Genomic DNA, 20,230 nt, shown 5'->3' with positions numbered 1-20,230 from the left:
CGCGAATGAATGTTTCTAGTCTAACCAGATGATCGTTGGTGCTCCGTCCATAACGAAAGCCACTTTGGAAAGGAGATATTAAATTGTTCGTTTCCAGGTACCATACAAGCCGAGAATTGATCATTCGTTCCATTGTTTTGCACATGCAGCTTGTGAGTGCAATAGGTCGATAGTTGGTAGGATCTTCACTATCTTTACCGGGTTTGGGAACTGGTATTACTGTTGCTTCTTTCCATATTTTAGGTAGGTTACCAGTAATCCATAAATCATTGAAGAGTTTTAAAAGAGATGTTAAAGATGATTCTGGAAGATGTTTTAAAAACTGGTAATGTATTTTGTCAGGCCCAGCGGAAGTATCATGGGCCTTGTCTAAAGCCTCCATAAGTTCTGATAGTGAAAACAGCTGGTTGTAGCTTTCCGAGTTGTTGGATGTGAATTTTAAACGTGACTTTTCTTTTTGAGTTTTCAATTTTTGGAAGGCTTCGGAATAATTAGATGATGAGGAATTTTTAGAGAATGTATCAGCAAGAACATTTGCTATGTCACGTTTTGAGCTAAGATTGTTATTGTTCACTTTTAGATGTCGGAAAGAATTGTGTTTTCTCTTTCCGTTTATTTTTCGGATCGTGTCCCAAACTTTCTTAATTGAGGAACGAGAGTTTAAAGAGGAAACATATTTCATCCATGATGCTCGTTTACTTTCTTTGATTGTGCGGCGAGCTTTGGCCCGAAGAATACGATATTTACTTAAATTCTCGGACGTTGGATGATTGTTAAATTTTTTCAAGGCTTCTCGGCGTTGCCGTATGGCTTCCTTACATTCCTTAGTGAGCCAAGGTTTTAGGGTTCTTTTACAGTTTGCTGAGGACTTGGGGATAGATTCTTCTGCAATGTCGGTTAAAATAGATGTAAAATGCTGAATGGGGTCGTTAACATTGAAAACTGTATCCTCATTCAGTCTGGTTTTACAGAGTGTTTCGAATTTGGCCCAGTCGGCCTTCTTTAAATTCCATTGTGGAATTACTTCATCAATTGTAGAGTTATGATTTACAAGGGAGATTGGGAAGTGATCGCTGCTGTGAAGGTCATCAGCGACCTTCCATTCATAGTCCAAAAGCAGCGAAGGAGAACAAATTGTCAAATCGATGCATGTGTATGTACCCGTGCCTGGGTGTAAATATGTAGGTGTTTTGGTATTATATAGACACAGATCGTGTCTAGAAATAAAGTCTTCAACTTTGTGACCTCTGTCACTTACATGATTCGATCCCCATAAAATGTTATGGGCATTAAAATCCCCGAGTAAAACAAAGGGTGCGGGAAGCTGTTGAACAAGATTATCGAGTTCGTTTGGTACTAGGTTAGTGTTTGTTGGTAAATAAATAGAGCAACATGTAATCACTCGATGTAGAGTGACGCTTACAGCAATGGCTTGTAAATTGGTGTCTAAAGGAATGAAACTATGAGGAGCTCTGTTGTTCACAATAACAGAAACTCCTCCTGATGCCCTATCAACATTTGGAGAGCAGGTGTTAAACAGGGAGTAGTTTTTAAATGTGATGTTGTCCGTATCTTTCAAGAATGTTTCTTGAAGGCAAAGTACCACAGGATCATGTTCGTTTAAAAGCAGGAGAAGATCATTGTAATTTGCTTTAAGTCCTCGACAATTCCATTGTATGATAGTGTTTTTCATTATAAATTTAAATTAAAGATTGTGGAGCTAGGTTAGACCTTTCGCAGAGGGAATTTGTTTTGTTATTTCTCTGGAGGAAGTACGGGGGTGAATTTTTTGTTTGTAGGTCTGGAGTTCCCTTGAGCGCATGGAGCAGATTCTTCTGCATCCATGCTCTCGATGTCTCCAAACCTGTTATAAAGTTTGATGGGGTCATCTGACCCCTTTTGTTGCCTGTTTCCATGAGATTTATTTTTGTTTTTTGGTGATTTAGGTTGTTGGGTATTGCTGAATGTAGTTTGTGTAGATGCCGTGTTTCTCTGTGATTGGTAATGAGGAGTGTTTGAGCTTGGTGTTGAATCGGGTGCTTCTGTTTGTGTTTGAGCGTCCTTCGTTGTTTTAGGATTGCTCTTCACTACAGTGGAGAAGGATGGGCCAGGATGGGCTGTTTTCGCCTGTACAAGTTTTCTGGCTTCTGGATAGGGAATATTATTTGTGTATTTTACCATCTGAATTTCCTTCTCCTGTTTCCAGGTATCGCAATCCTTGGAATTTGCGTGGTGCTCTTTTCCACAGTTGACACTATGCGGAGTTGCTCTACAGTCAGCTTCCTGATGAGAATTTTCTCCGCATCGGCCACATATTTGGGTTTTAGAGCAGCGGTCTTCGTGATGGCCGTATTTTTGACATTTGTAACATCGAAGGGGGTTTGGAATGTAGATGTCAACCTTCACTTGCAAGAAGCCAACTTTGACCACTTTGGGTACAGTTGGCTTGTTGAAGGTGAGTACAATGGTGTTGGTGTCCTGCAGGTTATTATTACGTTTGATACGTATTCGACGGACTGCAGTGACACCTTCACTTTTCATTCCTTCGATGATATCTGCGTCGGTGACTCCAGCCAAGTCACGACAGCGAATCACGCCTTTGGACGTATTCAGTGTGGTGTGAGCGAATGAGGTCACTGGAATATCGAAGAAAGTTTTTATTTTCCCGATATTGTCTGACTGACCTCGTCGCTCACATTCCACGAGAAGGCAACCCGATTTCATTTTTTTGACGCTCTTTGGCGTACCAATCAAACCTGTAATTGTTTTCTCAATCACAAACGGAGAGAGTGAAGCAAGGGATTTTGCGGCATCTTTAGATTGTATTACCATGAAGCGTGGAAATGTGTCCACACTACATGGTTCGTCGTCCGAGTCAGATAAAGTTTTGGTACGTTTATTTTGATTTTTTTTGGAAATATCCATTTTGGCTAGATTGAAAATTCAGCACCCGTGCTCCCCACCCACCAAGGAGCCCAACAAGGGGACACTTTTCAAGTGTCAGGGATACACAGATGCCATACTCAGTTGATAAAATTACCTTTGATTGACCCTGAAGTCGCCAAATTCTAAGGTCGGTAAAATTACCCCCCGATTGACCCGTTAAGCCACCGCCTTCTAGGAAGTCTTCTAAGACTTGGAAAAGGGAAAGATAAAGGAAGAGAATTTAGGGGCAACGGTGGTATCAAGAGAGATACAAGGAGACAGATAAAGAAGGTGAGAGAGTAAATAAAGACCTCCTAGGGCTCGGCGTGACCAGCCGATTTGTCGGAACCGGGCCCATCCCGACCACCCGTCTAAGAGAAGTAGAGGCCAAAGTAGTGTGTTGCAGGGAAAGCCTCTGCTCAACTACCAGGATCCTTTCCTCCTCCGACACGGGACGCAACCCACGGCAAACAGGTTGCCTCTACTTAGTCGCCTTTTACGACACGTAGCGAGGCACGTCGGGCCAATTCTACAACCCCGGACCCGCAGGGGGATGGTTTGTTTATATACTTGCAATTTAGATAAATAACTTCAGAACTTCTAGCATTTAAGGAACTATGATGAGGTTATGTATTAATGGGACACTGCACAATTGAACTTGCCACTGAAGGGTTTAAGCTTACTCCACCCCCACCCCCAAAATATGACAACACAATATCACAATTATTGTAACGATCAAATGAAAGGCGTGATTCCTTAGGAATTCTCAGTTTAGTTGAGTTTATTTTAGAAATATAAAACCTTTTGGTATTTTGTATTTTTCTTTAAGTTATCAAAACGATATACGTAAATATACATGTAAATAGATATACTGATGAAGAATGTCTATAATACTTATACAGTTAGCAAAGACAAACATATATATATATATAATAGATGCATAGGTAGATAAGGGTTTGTAGATTTTTAAGAGAGAGCGGAGATATTCAGGTAAAAGACCTTAAGCTGAAGTTCAACGTTACACTGAGGAATTTCAATACATTCCATGTTTACAATAGTACACGTTTCCTGCCTGGAATTCAATTTCTCCCTCTTTTCTCAGAAAAAAGCTGGAAGAATTGTAATTATTTCTTGTCATTGTTTTATTTTCTTTGGTGCAGACCTTTTCACAATGCCAAAATATAAAAATTTATTGTTTCACAATAAAGACCCCATTTGTAGCTATATGTTCATTTTCTCCCGAAGAAGACTTTACGTGGGAACATATGGATTCATTCTTATTCACCCCACGCCGTCTTTCAAATTTTGTATCATAATATGTAATATCTGTTTATAATTTGAGTTCCAACGTTTTTATTGAAATTCTTGAAAATCCGTTGATATCAAAGCCTTAGTATTTAATTATATCGGTATGTTGTTTTCAATCCCTGAATGGAATTTGACTGATTCTTTTGCTGTTTTTATGTTGTTAATGATGATTGTCATTGCTATTGTCCTAGCATTTTGGCCACCTTTAAGTCAGATATGGTTTGCCTTTTTTGGTTTGCCATAAAGATTCATTCCAATAAAGTGCATGAATGTGGATGTGACCACTAGAAATCCGTTCTAGAGAAGTGGGTAAATGTTGATATGGTTACCTCTAATCCGCTCTATAGAAATGTGGATATGGTTAACTCTAATCCGTTCCAGTGGAGTGTACTTTTTAACACTATATGTTCTGTATAAAGTTGTATTTTTTGGCAGATGTTCGCATGGCTGATTTTCTGTATCTATCTTTTGAAAGGTTCGGGGTTACGTGATATATGTGTAACTAAGTATTGGTAAAATGCAAGAAATGTTTGTGGCATACGTGACTTCATCAGTTATCATATCCAAAAGTATTTAAAAACGTAAAAATGTAAGCAGCTGGAGAAATGTAACATTTCACTTTGTTTTAATTGAATATCACCACACTATCACAATGCTAATGAGGCATACATGTAAACGCTGATAGTTTAGACGCATTTCGATTGGAACATAGCCATTTAAAACGTGGTGGTCTCCTTAAAGGCGTGCACATTATTGAAATGAAGAATCCGACTGCGTGGAATACGTGACAAATTGAGTTATCAACGATTAAATAAATGTATGGTCACGTTATTTAGTTATATGTTTAGGTTACTTATTGCTAACCCATTAATCGAGTTGTATCAAGCCGGTAAGATTAGAAAAAGCAAAAACAAGAAGAAAACAAAACACCTTGCATCAGCAAAATGCGTAAGATTAACGGTGATCAGCATATAGTATCCTTTCATTCACTTCATTTCTATATTTCAACACAATATGCATTCGGTTTAATTCACGTTATCAAACTGTAAAGAGCAAGCAGTCGAAACATTTAGTACTATTTGACTGCATCCTTAAAATCACTGTATACGTGTCATTAAGATTCAGTTTCATTATAATTATGTTATCTGAAACCCTCTGACATAGGAATTAAGATTAACTGAACATTATACGATTGTTACTTCTTTTGGCTTAAACCAAATAAGCATTACATTTTCCAAATTTATTTAAATAACAAATGAAATCATGCAAAGTGAAAGAGTTAAAAATAACGTACAGTTTATGAATTGCTAGAATATTACTCTAAATTGTACTTTCAGTTCCTCACTAATTCGGAAACTGTTCAAAAGTATTCCGAATAAAGGTTCGAATATGAATCAAATATTAAATCCAAATGTTTTTAATTTAATGTAACCCTGTGAATGTATAATATTCAAGTCCTGGAATAATTTCACACAATTCGATATGAACTGACAGTTTTAATTAAATATATTTCTACTCTTCAAACGAATAAATATTGTATAAATAAATCACTATTTCTCCTCAACTAATTTCACGAAGCTGACATAACCGAACCACTGAATACGCGGTGCTTATTCGAATTATATAGTTTATATATATGTGCATCAATTCAACAAAATCTGATTCACTAAAAGATTCCGGAACAAATAAATCGTGATATTTTAACATAACTCATACGGTCATACTCTGACGTTCTCAAACTATTGAGACAATTAGCAATTAGGGTGTGCATGATAGCTTTAACAGGGCGAATGCACTGCTAGTTTCAAGTGATATATCGTGTCCATCAGTTGTATTAAAGCATGGAGTACTTGACCGACATTGTTGTGTACATCTTCCACCACCACTACCAAAACCACCATACTATTTGAATGATTAACACGAATAAATTTCTTTATTATGGGAAATAATAAATATTCATTTTTGGACTAATCAAACAATAGATGGGAGCAAGTGTTAACATACATTCGAACGTGTCAACGGAGGATCATCTTTTTCTCTAAATGAAGAGGAACCTCGTCCACAGCCATAAGTAATATAGCTACCAGTCTTAGCAATAGACAGAGCAAATAGTGATTTTATCATACCTATTGTAAACTCTTTGCTTTAAACGGTTGTTCTAGCCTATAACTCAATGGTCATTTTTCTATAACTTTGTTACTCATTAGATCTGCCTCTTTCATCTCATGAATGAATACCGGCTCATTAAGTCCGCCCAATTTTTCTCTTAAATTCACGAAGACTCAATGGAGCTATTTATTTGCTCTCATGAATGAACGCAGACCCATTACAGCTACCCAATACATATCAGTAATAAACTCGAACTCATTAGAGCCGTCCAATTCACCCATAAATGAACTCGGACTCATCAGAACTGCCCAGTGCTTCCCATGAATGAATGCACTCTCATTAGAGCTGCCCAATTAGTTTCATGAATGAACGCTGATTTATTTAGAAATGCCTAATACCACTCATGAAAGACACATTAGAGGTGCCCAGTTCCATCCATGAATGAATACCAAGTCCTTGCATATGCCATAAAGTGTCTCTCTGTAAAATCATCGAGGTTTACTGCTCGGGAAGGATTGCTCCGCGGACATGGTCGTGTGGCTGTAGAGAAAACCTCAGTGAGTTCTGAATGATTTAGTCGTATCCACAGGTCAAAACATTTAGCGTACCTATTCCTTTTGTATCCAGGCAAATTCTTATCTTCACCAGCATTGGTACATACTTATCGCTGTACACGATTCATGGAACAAACAAGTAGGTTATAACTTGACACACTCTGTATTCACAACCATACCAACATGAACAATATTCATATGTGCGACCATAAGTGGCCACTAAGTTCTCTAATATCACCAGCCGTACCCTATACCATTCCAGCAAACCATATTAACGGGTGATATAATGGGTTCCCGTAGTCATTCTGTCCACCACAAGCTAATTGAGTTTTATAACTTAATTCCCTTTTAAATAATATGATGGAGCTCTCTGGTAAATGACGATTTTGTAACCTTCTGCTCCGTGATATATAAAGAAGAAATGATTTTCAATTTTTCCCGTTCCTTGACAGTTAATATAATTGTATAAATACGAATACCAGTGTTTGCTGAATAGATAATAGGCCGTTGGAAGAATGTGCTAAAATAAGGTCAAAAACTGTGACTGTTCGATTTTCAATCGGCTTCTGAAAGGAAAATTGAACTTGCCCTTAGAGGATATGCGATTGCAGCAAACATAATATCCCGAATTAAGTAAAACAATAACATATAATACACTATGGTATAGTTTAAGAAAATCGCGTTGTATTTATCGAAACCTTTCTTATCTTTGTTGGCACAGCCAAATCACATGCCCATTGGTAAAGTTGTAAACAACTATATGTAGATTAAAAGAATTCGAACGCAGGAACTGTTACAAGAGCAAAAGCATATACGCACATGTATATAGACAGATATGGGAATATGTAGAAAAGGTTTAAAATAGCTAGAATTTTGAGAGATGGGGGCTTTAATGGGTTGTTTGCACTTACAACTGAAGGATTTATGCCATTAATGAAGGAAATTAATACAACATAATTATCTTCATGTCATTAATGAAATCCAACTGATTGCATCATTTGTCTAACGAACTGTGAATGTTATACGATATCATCTGTCTATTAATTTGTCAATCATTTCACGCATACAAAATGCAACTACTTTTGTCCGTCAGTTCATCCATCATTCCACAGATACATCCACATCCTGTTTTACCACTCCAATAACTGAGCCAGTTTACCTCAACGAAACAAAGTCCGCTGAGGAGTTAAACCAGCTTCACACGTCTCGACGTATATTTGGTTGTCTAGCGTACACTACTAAGTCCCGGCGTAAAAAGGGACAAATGAATAAATATTGTAAAACACAACATACTATCGGAAAGGATAATGAACGTTATGACTATGCACGACACAATGTTGGAAGTGATGAAGAACTAGATATATTCCTGACCATAACAAATTGTGAAAAGGGATAATGGACTATATACAAAAGTAAAACATAACACTTCATTTGATATAGTCGTATTCAGAGTCGTCCTTTCGACGAATGCCTTCCGACGCTCGTAGATACCCGTCATCTCCCCGAACGTCTTCCACAGCTCGTATATAACCATCATCCACATTCTGAGCTGTTTTTCCTTGATAGGGATTGTCCTGTATAAAGTAAACATTATCCTGCAAATGTTTCTGTGTTTTGAGTATGCGAAAAAGGAAATGATAATTAATATAGCATTGGTTCATTGAATCATGAATATTAATTAAATCATCTGTAATCTTTGACAATTTATTTTTAATATTGAGACAGACTTACAGGAATAAACATCATTTTTACTATACAATGAATAACGGCGAATTAATGAAATTATAAAATCATTTCAACATATTTAACTAAAATTACCATACGATCGATTTATATATATATATATATATATATATATATATATATATATATATATATATATATATATATGTGTGTGTGTGTGTGTGTGTGTGTGTGTGTGTGTGTGTGTTTGTGTGTGGGTGTGTTTGTGTGTGGGTGTGTGTGTGTGGCTAATTTGCAACAAGATATATAACAGCAAGACCGCTCCGGTAGCATAGTGGTTACAGCGTCCGCCTCGGATGCGGAAGGTCGTGGGTTCGATCCCTGGCCGAGTCATACAAAATTTACAAAAATGGTACAAACAACTGCCTCGCTTGGCGCTCAGCAATAAGATGTTAGTGTTATGACTTGTCGGCCTGGTGTCTGGATAACGTGACTGGGCGTGACATCATACTACATGTCTGAGACATGATGCCAGAGTGCTAGGCATCGCTGTAAACTGCCACGCTGCAGATATCGTAGCAATATGACTAAACAATTGTTAAAGCTATGTTAAAAATCCTGATCAAACACACACATATATAACAGTACAAAGTTGCGCAAAAACAATAAACGAGCGTATTCTAGTGTCTGTCAGATAGAGAACCAGTATGGTAGATAATTGTGCGTGGGGATAACGGACGATAACGACAATAATAATAATACCGGTAATAATAATAATAATAATAATAATAATAATAATAAATGATGTAATTGCTTGAGTAGATATTAGCGCAAAATTTGTTTCAAGTACTAAACCGATGACTGGCTGTAAGTTTAACAAGTCTGCAACAATTAGGTTAGATTTTTTCATTTAGGCGAAACTCCCCATGAGTTTTCAATTGCTATATACACTATCGTTCCTGATGTGTTTCCACCCCAGGTTAGATTAAATTGGTAAAATTTCGGAGACTCAACTGAATGTCCATTCGAGTTGTAGTGGCTTGTGAATTTCGAGTTGATTTTATTGAAAATGTGTCATTTGAGATAATATTAATTCACTTTCTGAATTCATTGAGTCTGTCAACATAATGAATGACAGAGATCTTGCATGTCTGGAGATAGACTGTATTATTGGCGCGACATCCTAACTTGTTATTGATCGTGTAGTAGGGATGAACATAACAGATATCCAGTTTTTTTAAATATGTGTTATATATATATATATATATATATATATATATATATATATATATATATATATATATATATATATATATATATCTGTCTGTGTGTGTGGATAGACAGAAAATATTTACGGTTGTATCGAAGATATTCTGTCGTTGTCTATTAATAGCCATTTCGTTGCCGTCAGCATATCTGTTGTGTTCATCACGAATGTATTTGACACCTGTCTTGTGTAGCTCGCCTTGCTTCATTCTGTAAAGACCAAAACTGGATGTTTAAAATTGGTGTACAGATACCCTAGAAGAAGAGGACAGCATGGCTGCATTTTACACTGGTATTCAAGTATTCCAAAGAAAGCCAAATGGCTTTATTTTACATTGGACTTCAGGTATTCCAAAAGGAAAACAAATGGCTTTATTTAACATTGAAATTCAGATATTCCAGGGGAAGACAAAATGACTTTAATTTACACTGCTATTCCGGTGATCAAGAGAGAGAATAAATCGCTTTATTTGCCACTGGAATTCACGTATTCTAGAGGAAGCCAAAAGGACTTTATTGGTACTCAGATACCCTAGAGTAAGACGAAATGGCTCTATTTTAAACGGGTGTTCAGGATACCTTCGAAGCAAAAAACAGTTATTCACGCAAAACTGATTTATATGAATTCTCAAACCATTTTGAATGATAGTTATATTTATTTTGTCAATGGTTCAAAGCGTAATGTTTATTTTACTTGTCTATGATTTGCTCTTAGCGTAATCTATCCGTGCCAATTTATATGTATGATATTGTAATACATTTGGAGTATGCGCATTTGGTTATAGCGCTCCGTCTTAAGGAAGTCTTAGATATGTATGAATACTTGTTTAATTGTTGTAATTCGGTGCAGTGGAAATATCCGTAAGCCCGAAATAATTAGCCAATTACTAAAAGCAAACAAAGCGGAGTAAAGTGTTTGCGAATTTCCATGATGCCATGGTTCACTAGTAGTGATTTCAGGTCAAACCCGAATGAGTGTCCTATTACATTCTAGTGGTGTACATTAGTGGTGTGACTGCAGTGGCAGTATTTATGGTAGGAAAGCGGTAAATTACACAATGGAATCAATAAGAAGGGACTTCTTTGGGCTTTCTAATTTACAACTGAAGTTAAATAGAAGTCATAAATATGGTAAACCTGTGACTTCTAGCGGGAATCGTGCCAGGGTTAACACTGCTCTGTCAAACAAATACCCCTGGCTTGTAGTAATATATATTGTACGTTATTTCCGGCAAACAACATTAGCCTGCATATATTGAACAGTACATTAATGGAATTCTCTTCACCAATTTTACCAGCACGTATTCCCCAAAAATAAAGGACAGCATGTCCTACGATATCCAATACAACAGGTGGTACGACATTCAGCACAACAGGCCTTATGACATCCAACACAAAAGGAGGAATTAATAGTTTAGTTGACAAAACCATATGTAAAAAACCTAAGGCACAATAAAATGACCTGGAAGTGGGTCAGACGTTCTTTTCCAGAACATTCAAACCGTTTCTAAAAAATTAGAACTTTATCTCAGCTATCAGTAAACCACATATGTATAATTTACAAGGAAGACAAAGAGCAGCTACACTACACTCCAAAAAACTAACCACAATTATGGACAAAGACACAGTACAAATTAAATTTACATAACAACCTATATATGGTCATACGTTAATATCATCCAATACAGGAACTCATACGACATTCAGACGTGATTCTTTAATATCCACGATTTACGTGGATGTGGTGTTAGGCCCCTATCGGTCCGTCTGTAAACTTACGTGTCCGATTGACCGTCATTAAGCTCAAGTTCGTTCCTAATTCTCTTTAAGCTGCTACAACCCTGTTTTAGGTACAACCATAAGCTGTTATGAGCCGTAAAATGTATAACCTTTAAGTCCTTTTACAGAGAAAATATATTGTTCCCTGAGCGAGCTGTCACAATAGTCTTCTCTTCTATGCTAAGAAGCCAAAGATAGCATTACATATCCATACATCTTACATATATCACTTGAATTATGTGCAAAGCTAAAAACGATAAATGTTGCTAACAAAGTTGATATCTATGCTAAAGTATGTGTTGGTTTTACAATGCATTGGAGTTGCATTTATTTCTGTTAACCAGGGGCTGTTAGAGAGTATTGTCTCTAGTATTCCGGCCACTTATCTAAAGCTGTTAGAGATCATTTTGTTCGTTAATACGACAACTTACCTAAGGCTGTAAGAGTTCTTTTTGTGTGTTAATTCAGCACGTATCTAAGGCTGCAAAGAGATTTTGGTGTTAATAGGGCGCTTATCTTTCTGTTTGTTAATACCGCAGCTTATCTAAGGCTGTAAGAGATATTTTTGTATGTTATGTGTTAATACGGCAAATTACTTAATGCTGTTAGGTACCATCTTAAGTTGCAATATAGCAACGTACTTAAGGTTATTAGAGAGCTTTTGTATGTTAATATGGCAACATTCTTGTAGCTCTTAGAGATTTTTTGTGCTAATTCGGAAACCTACCTAAGGTTGATGGAGAGCTTTTTCTTCAAAATTCTACGTTTCCTGTTGATGATACAGACCGTCAACACAAAACTAAAGATGACTGCACCGATTATTGAGCAGGCAATGATAAGATAGAGATTTCTCTCCTGTATTGTCATCACCACCTGCTTTGTCTCACATCGTTCGCCAGTGAATATAGCGCCATCGGAATTAGGGCACCTAAATTGGAAACATTTCAGTTACAGCGTTTATCGTGTACAAAACCTGGCAACGTTATTTGACATCACCCAAATGAATACAACCCCATCCGAAAAAGTGCACCTGCAAATTCAGTTACGCGAGAAAACGTGCTCTAACGCTAATCACGGAAATGCTCGTTAATATTATTTGACATCACCCTCAAGCCCATCATCAGTATATTATTCGTATTAAAGTGTTTTAGAGATCAGTTTATACTATTATATTGCGGGTGCTGGTGTATAGATTCATCAACCCGCAACATGAAAAATTGGTTTATTGGTAAAAAGATCAGCTATTATAGGTCAGAATTTGTGAGTCCTTCCTTAGTTTTGCAGATCTAGCCGCAAAATGACCAATTGCTCTTTGTGAAATCACATGCATTCCGAGGAGAAATAAGGTTGCTACAGTTGTTGGGATGCTAAGTCTTTTGTAATGAACAGAAATTCATGTCGCTTGCGTTATGCTACATGTGACATGTTTTGTAATAACAAATGTATATTGTGTTAACTTACGCGTGACTTTTTTTTTGTAGTAAAACGAGATCCTCATCTTTTGCGTTAAGTTATAAACGACGTGTGTTTGATTTAACGAATACATTCTGTGAGGCATTAGTAACTAAAATACTTTAGTTTCAAGATATAAGTGTGCATACAACTTTCAGTATAAGGATTAAGTATTACGTAAGCCATTTTGAAATAATACCTCACTGCTAAGACAAACTTTAATTTTGAGCGAGTTGTCGTCCTTGTATTATCGTAGCCAAAATACCATGTATAAACAAGAAATACAAATATATGCCTCATATCTGATGTTTCTGTCATTACTTTGTAAGTCTCATGCATTTTGTCCTTCATTTAGGACTCAGTCTTAGAAATAAAACTTTTGCATAGAATTGTCAAACATATTCCCGATAAAAGTAAAATTCCAATGAATGACAATGTAATTGTAATGACTCCTATCAAGGAAGCGTGCATGTTTGTTACAGCGAAATTACTGTATATGTCAGAAGATGAATATTCCGTGTGATAACAGTTATCATCATACCGTTTCGGTCCCATTAATGTTATGTTGGAATATTCCGTGGGATCACATTTATAATCATACACTTTCGGTCCCATTAAGCTTTCCGTTGGAATATTCCCTGTATTTACATTTTACCATCAAACACCTTTATTCCCATAAACCTTTGTTTTGGAACATTCCGTGTGATCACAATTATCATGGAACGCTTTGAAACAAGAATAGCTACTTATACTGAGTTGTACCATTACAGAGTTAATTACCGTACATTATCTCTGTAAAAGACAAAAGTAAATGTTCTTACTTGCACTGAACATCCTGGCTGAGATGTCCGATATAACATAGCCCGTTGTTCTGACACACAGACACGTTACAGCGGTCTATGCACAGTAATGTCGCCGTACCTGCTAGCTTGCAATAGTACCCAAAAGGACACAAATTTGCTGAAGCCAGCGAGCATCTGTCTTTTGTCCGCAAACTTCCTGAAAACAAAATAGCATCATCCTGTATACTTACTCAACTAAGACAACACTTTTTAATGTTAATTTTATTTAACGCTTATTCAGTCTTTGTTATAAATAAATTTGGTCTTAGATGAAATCACAAACGTTTAAACAAGCCTATTACCTGCTGTAAAGTTAACTTTTATTATTCGCCATGGTGATGGGCAAAACGAATATACATTCATATACACCAATTGTCAGTATTGTTCACATTGAGAATGCTAGGACAATCATATTATTATTTAGATTTTGTTTTTCTTCCAAAGAAAACTATAATGTGCGTACCACTCACATTTAAAAACAAATACTCAAGGTCTCTACATTATAGTATGGACTTGTACTATTATACACAATGTTATGCAAACCTGGACCAATAAAACAGTTAAAGCCGCCAGATTAATCCAGACATTCATTTGTTAATTATTATCCTATGTAACGTTTTCAAGCCATTAATTACTTTTTCTACTTTTGACCTGGACCGTTATAGAAATTTCTGTCTTCTACATTGAAATGCAGAACCACGCATATTATTGTTCGACTGTGATTATCAATTAATATGAAGAACGGACATTTCAATTTATTTCCACAACATTATTAAGGACATAAAACATGATTCAATTCAATTCAACAGTTTTCAGTGCAATGGTAGGAACAAAGCATTACTTTATCAAAAAATCAAAGTAAAAATCTTATCAAACGATAATGAGCATGTGTTTACAATGGGCAATGAATTCAGTTCAGAGACAGTTGTGTAACAAACTAACATATACGACAATACATACGTTTCTCTATTTGAAACACACACACACACACACACACACACACACACTGCAAAGATGCAGTAATCTACATATTGTATACAATGGTGATATCATGGAGATTAACAGTATAAACTGTGATTGCAAGATGTGATTGCAAGATGTTTAGAGCGATACAGCATATGACGTGCTAACTTAAGTTTTGAAGGTGATGGGGTTGCTTGCGTTTTGGTATGAATAAATATTAGGGTAATGTAACAGTACAACTTCAAGGTCTCTCAAACTTCACAATGGTAATATAGAACTATTCAACAAAAGCAAAGACATAATTAATAAGAATACAGTTAGATTTTTTTTACAAAGTTTAAGACTCAGAGTTATGGATGATCTGACAAAAATGTGAATTTGTTTTTATAGTTCGAAAGGATCAGTGAAATGCTTGGCCAAAACTATATATGTACATATTGTATTTATATCCTTTGTTAGCTTGTCGATAGCACGTATCAACCAGTCACCAAGAATAACGTATGCTTTTGATGCTTCATTCGTTACACTTATGTTCCAAAGTAATCTATCCATCGATACGAGAATAAAGAACATCTTTATTACGATCTTTAAGCAGTTACAAATAACGATCAACTGTAAAAGCAAACATGTGGCGAGAAAGAAGTGCATTAAACTGAATGAATGTTTAACTGATGAATCTGCTCCAAAATTGCATAAGGAAACAAAAGAAGTACATTTATATTTAAACGTGTTTAAGCTTGTTCCGATGATGATACTTTTTTAAGTAGACATAGTTGACACGCAGTAATCTCAGAATTAACCAAAATCAGTTGAAATGGATAGGGTATGTCTCATTCAAATAATGTTCTAAGAAGTCACATGATCATTTTGAACAATCGAAAGTAGATATAAAATGAAATACTGTAAGAGAAACTCTTTATAACAGCTTCCATTATGATTTAGTGCTTATGAGATATGTTACGAAATGATACGTAGCATGGATTAAACTATGTTTCACAATGGTCACACACTAGCACAATACAATATCATGTTATTACAATAAAACATATCGTCCTATGGACAATACATATAAGTTTATGTATTGTACTGTACTCTAATTCTGAACTTTACATTCAATTATGTGTAGATAATAGACGTTTCTCATCAGAATTAAAAAACAATACTAAATTTAACTTTTAACGTGCAATGGAACACGAAGATATTATCTGGAAGAGAAGAATGTTTTAATATTTGTATAGAAGAGAAATATAATGGAACAAGTCAGCGGTGTCCAAAATTGCTACTATTATTGAAACATCAGTTAATCATACAGCAATCAACATGGGCCGACCAGACAATAATGTAAAACTTGAAAGTTCATACAGCCTAAACTTCATACTTTTTACCAACCACTAATAATCACAACACATTACCATGGATGTGTATATCGCTTACAAGAGTATTTAAACTTTTCTGGGGTCTTGGCAAGTAATAAGCAGAATAAGCCTTTAGCACCATATGTGGTGGTTGCGATGAAATTTGCAAAAGAAATAATAAAATCGTAACTTATGGTTAAATATTAACTCCGAAAGACAGCTAAGATATATTACATGGAGATAAATATCTCGATCCAACATATCTTGATTGACTATATTTATTATGACAAATAATAGTGAACAAGGAATAAAGAATGGTAAATTGTGAAAGTTACGAAAAGATGCCGGTAATTCTAAAAAAAAAAGATACTAATACTAAATCGATACGGCTTTTGTGTATGGAAATAAGTACATAACTCTAGTTGACTTTTATATTATAACAACGCATTTTCCTCTTTTACTGTGTTCATCCTCAGAATGTTAAATTTAACATTGCACTTCAAAACGCCGTTGAAGCTACAGAGGGTTCTAAGCAAGAATATTAACTGGAAAACATTTGTCTGCGGTGCGACACAAATATAAATTGATTAGTTATTAAATCATAAAGTGATTCAAACATATATTGAATTCCCCATATATTGAATTCCCCATGTATGCATATATCAATTAAATTGGTTGTTTCTATAGCAAGATTAAGAGGGAGAAAAAGAAACAGATCAGAGACCGGGAGGGAGAGAAAAATAGAGGGAGAAACAGAATGCAACATATAAAAACATTGTATCAAATATTGCAGATAAAATCAAACCAACCCTGTCATAAGAACAATATCTTATTACAGACGAAGTGAAAAATACATACAATCGACAATTTAAAACAAAAACACACAGAAACAAAACAAAACAAGCAAACAGACAATAACAAAAGAATAAAACAAGACCCATCGGAACACGCAGACTTAAAATTCCACGATGAAATAACGTCATAAGCATTCCCAACTTCCTTTTCATTCTACTGCACTTATGCTATTTGGAACATATTGCCTTCGGCATCCTCATTTGAACATTGAGTAAGATGTGTACGTTGTCAACAAAAACTCCTTTGCATGCACACACACACACACACACACACACACACATATATATATATATATATATATATATATATATATATATATATATTAATTTATAATACAGTTTTATTTCAGTTTTTTTTTGTCTATTACATTATATTTTAGTTATTTAATTCGATGACTGGCTTGTGTTGTAGTAAACAAATATTTACAACACGTGTGAAATAGCCATTCATAAACCAAGGCTGACTGCCGAGGTCAAGTCAACAACTTTTTCTGTCAAAGTACACCACGCATTTGATTAAATAGAGGTCACGAAAGCATCACGTAATCCTAGGAGGACGCGTGGGATTTAGCGATAATATGCACGCCCTAGATGTTGATTGCTCCACTTATGACAGAAGGTTAGAACATGGCTATTAAGTTTTTTTACAATATAATTATTTAAATGGATGATAATCTTTAATATTTATTTAAATTTTGTTGATTCGATGTGAATGTTGTAATTAAATATGCATTGTCTCAATCTTCAGTTTAAATCGCTTTGTAAGAGAGAGAGAGAGAGAGAGAGAGAGAGAGACGGTCGTAATTTAATTATAATTTGTTCTGTGGGCTTGCAGAGCGGAAAACGTTTATTCTAAAAATAGGCAGTACATGTTGGATTATGTCCAATTATTCAAAGACTTGACCATTTAAATAATTCTGTCAAATTGTATGAAAAATACGATGACTTTGTGATATTCAAATTTCGTGGATTTTACGATGAAGTAAAATCTTTTGGCTTTAGCACCGTGATTTTTCCGTGATGCAAGCACGTTAGCATATATGCACATTAGTACTGTTATAAGCCAGTGGTCTTTACTTCACCGAACGGTTTCAAAACCCTGGCGCGATTCCCCCTAGAAGTCATAAGTTTACCTCAAATTTACAAAGATTTCCATACAACTTCAGTTGTAAATTCAAACGCCCGACGTATCTATTCTGTACATAAATTGTACTCTAATCAATGCAAGATCAGAGATCTCACAACCTGTCAAACATCCACCAACAGCATACCCACACGGCCTATCTTCGTTAGGTTTCCGTACCGCCAGCAGTTCTCGCCGTAGAAACTATGCAAATGGCCCTAACAAGGGGAACAATTTTAACTAAGCTACCTTAGGCCAGTCAAACTATGGTTTCCATTCACTTTTCGACCGTATACCAGAACTACATTTGAGACCATGGCGACATAAACGGTATCTGCCGAGTCCCTTCTTATTGACTTCATTGTGTAATTAACCGGTTTCCTACCGTAAATAATGCCGTTGCATTCACACCACCAATGTGCAACACTAGATTTTTGTAGATACTTCATTATTCCATTGACACTCATTTCGTTTGGACCTGAATCCACTACTATTGAACCATGGCATCATGGAAACTCACTAACACTTTACTCCGTGACATTTGCTCCTAGTTATTTCGGGCAAATGAATATTACTATTGCACCAAATTCCAATAATCAGACAAGTATCACAATCTAAGAATTCCTTTCAACGCGGCACTATCACCAAATACGCATACTCCAAATTTATTACAGAACCTTCATTCGCAATAACTTTGGATAGTTTCTGAATTAATGTGAAATTAATAGTACAAACTGGGATAAAATTGTTCACAAGGACTTTATATTTTAGAGAAATCGAGTTATATTTTGGAAAACCGAATGCTTGTTGCGTTTTACCTTCAAGTTGTCTTGTTACTGAATTTAAGCTTCAATAAGAAATATGTGGAAGTATGCTTATATGGATGTATATTCCGATCGTTTCTTTTTCATGTACAATTCCTATATAACTCAGATGTCAAAATCAAATTTACCAATTGTCTTTAAATTCCTTTACAATTTATGTATCTTAGGCCACTGAAGCCTTTAATTGAAACACCATTCACTCATCTTCAAAACGTCCTGATGTGTTATACTTATTGACATTATCAACGTTTTCTGTCTGAATCCTGATGTAATGATATTAACAGTCCCATTCTGTCAATGTTTACTTTGCTGTAGTAAACTTAATACATTCAGCCATTTTGTCAGTACAAAACTATCAATCTACCATATATTCATTGTGTTAATTTAACTTTCTTTTGCTTTATTTGGAAACTAACACTAATTCTGTGTTCCAATATCCTACTATACATCTTTATGACACTTTAAATGTAGTTTGGTCATTGTAAGATATAAGCTATTATTGTTCAAATATGTAAACTCAGTACTCATTTTTAAACCTAACTGTTTGTAAAGTTTTAGGCATCTGAAGTAATGATATAATTAATATTTTGTTTATTTTAGTTTTGTGGCTTTTAATTATCAGGCAGCTTCATCGGTAAGAAAGATAAATTGTTTTCATACGCATTTAAATATATTGTATGTAAAAGGATTCTCTAACATAGCCCTGCAAATATTATTGGAATCCACTTCTAAATTACCACCAGTATTATGTTTTGCATGTGTGTTTAAGACACAGTCATAATCTACTAGTATTTGGTTAAATTCCCTTGCAGCCTTTTAATTTCTGTAAGTTTTTCCAAACCTGTTTTAGCTTTATTTACCAAGTCTTAAAATATGTAAACTTACGAAGGTGCATAATCAATTATCTAGTTATTGTTTCGTGATCTGAACAGCTTTCTTGTATTCGTGATTTGTTTCAGCAAACCTGTCTATTGGTAATTAAACCTCTTTGTCCACACACAATCATCCATAAGCATTAGGAACATTTTATAATATTTTAACAGCTTAACTCTACATTGGATATCTTTAAACGTGCATCGGATTAATGAATTTATGTGCGAGGCCTTGTCTGTATTTCCTAAACTAGTACAAATGTCACATATCATCAATGTTTCTTTCTTTATGTAATTGTCTTATAGATGGTGTAGTCTTTT

The 20,230-nt window shown here is 35.4% G+C and overlaps 1 protein-coding gene across 1 annotated transcript in view; it reads right to left on the bottom strand.

The window, feature by feature from the left end:
* Positions 1-5,716: 5,716 nt before the first annotated feature.
* The window catches only part of LOC149772567 (uncharacterized), a 29,359-nt gene continuing 14,845 nt past the window's right edge, over positions 5,717-20,230 (bottom strand). The window contains exons 7-10 of the mRNA XM_089947626.1: positions 13,898-14,075; positions 12,352-12,552; positions 9,935-10,055; positions 5,717-8,470 (exon numbers count right to left, since the gene is read on the bottom strand). Of these exons, the coding sequence (XP_089803752.1) occupies positions 8,324-8,470; positions 9,935-10,055; positions 12,352-12,552; positions 13,898-14,075 (647 nt within the window). The 3' untranslated portion in view covers positions 5,717-8,323. The remainder of the gene's footprint in view (positions 8,471-9,934; positions 10,056-12,351; positions 12,553-13,897; positions 14,076-20,230) is intronic.

This window comes from Sinohyriopsis cumingii, unplaced genomic scaffold (assembly GCF_028554795.1).
Source record: "Sinohyriopsis cumingii isolate HCF-2022 unplaced genomic scaffold, ASM2855479v2 utg001392l, whole genome shotgun sequence".
NCBI classification, from domain to species: Eukaryota; Metazoa; Mollusca; class Bivalvia; order Unionida; family Unionidae; genus Sinohyriopsis; species Sinohyriopsis cumingii.
This window is presented reverse-complemented; position numbering and strand designations above follow the sequence as displayed.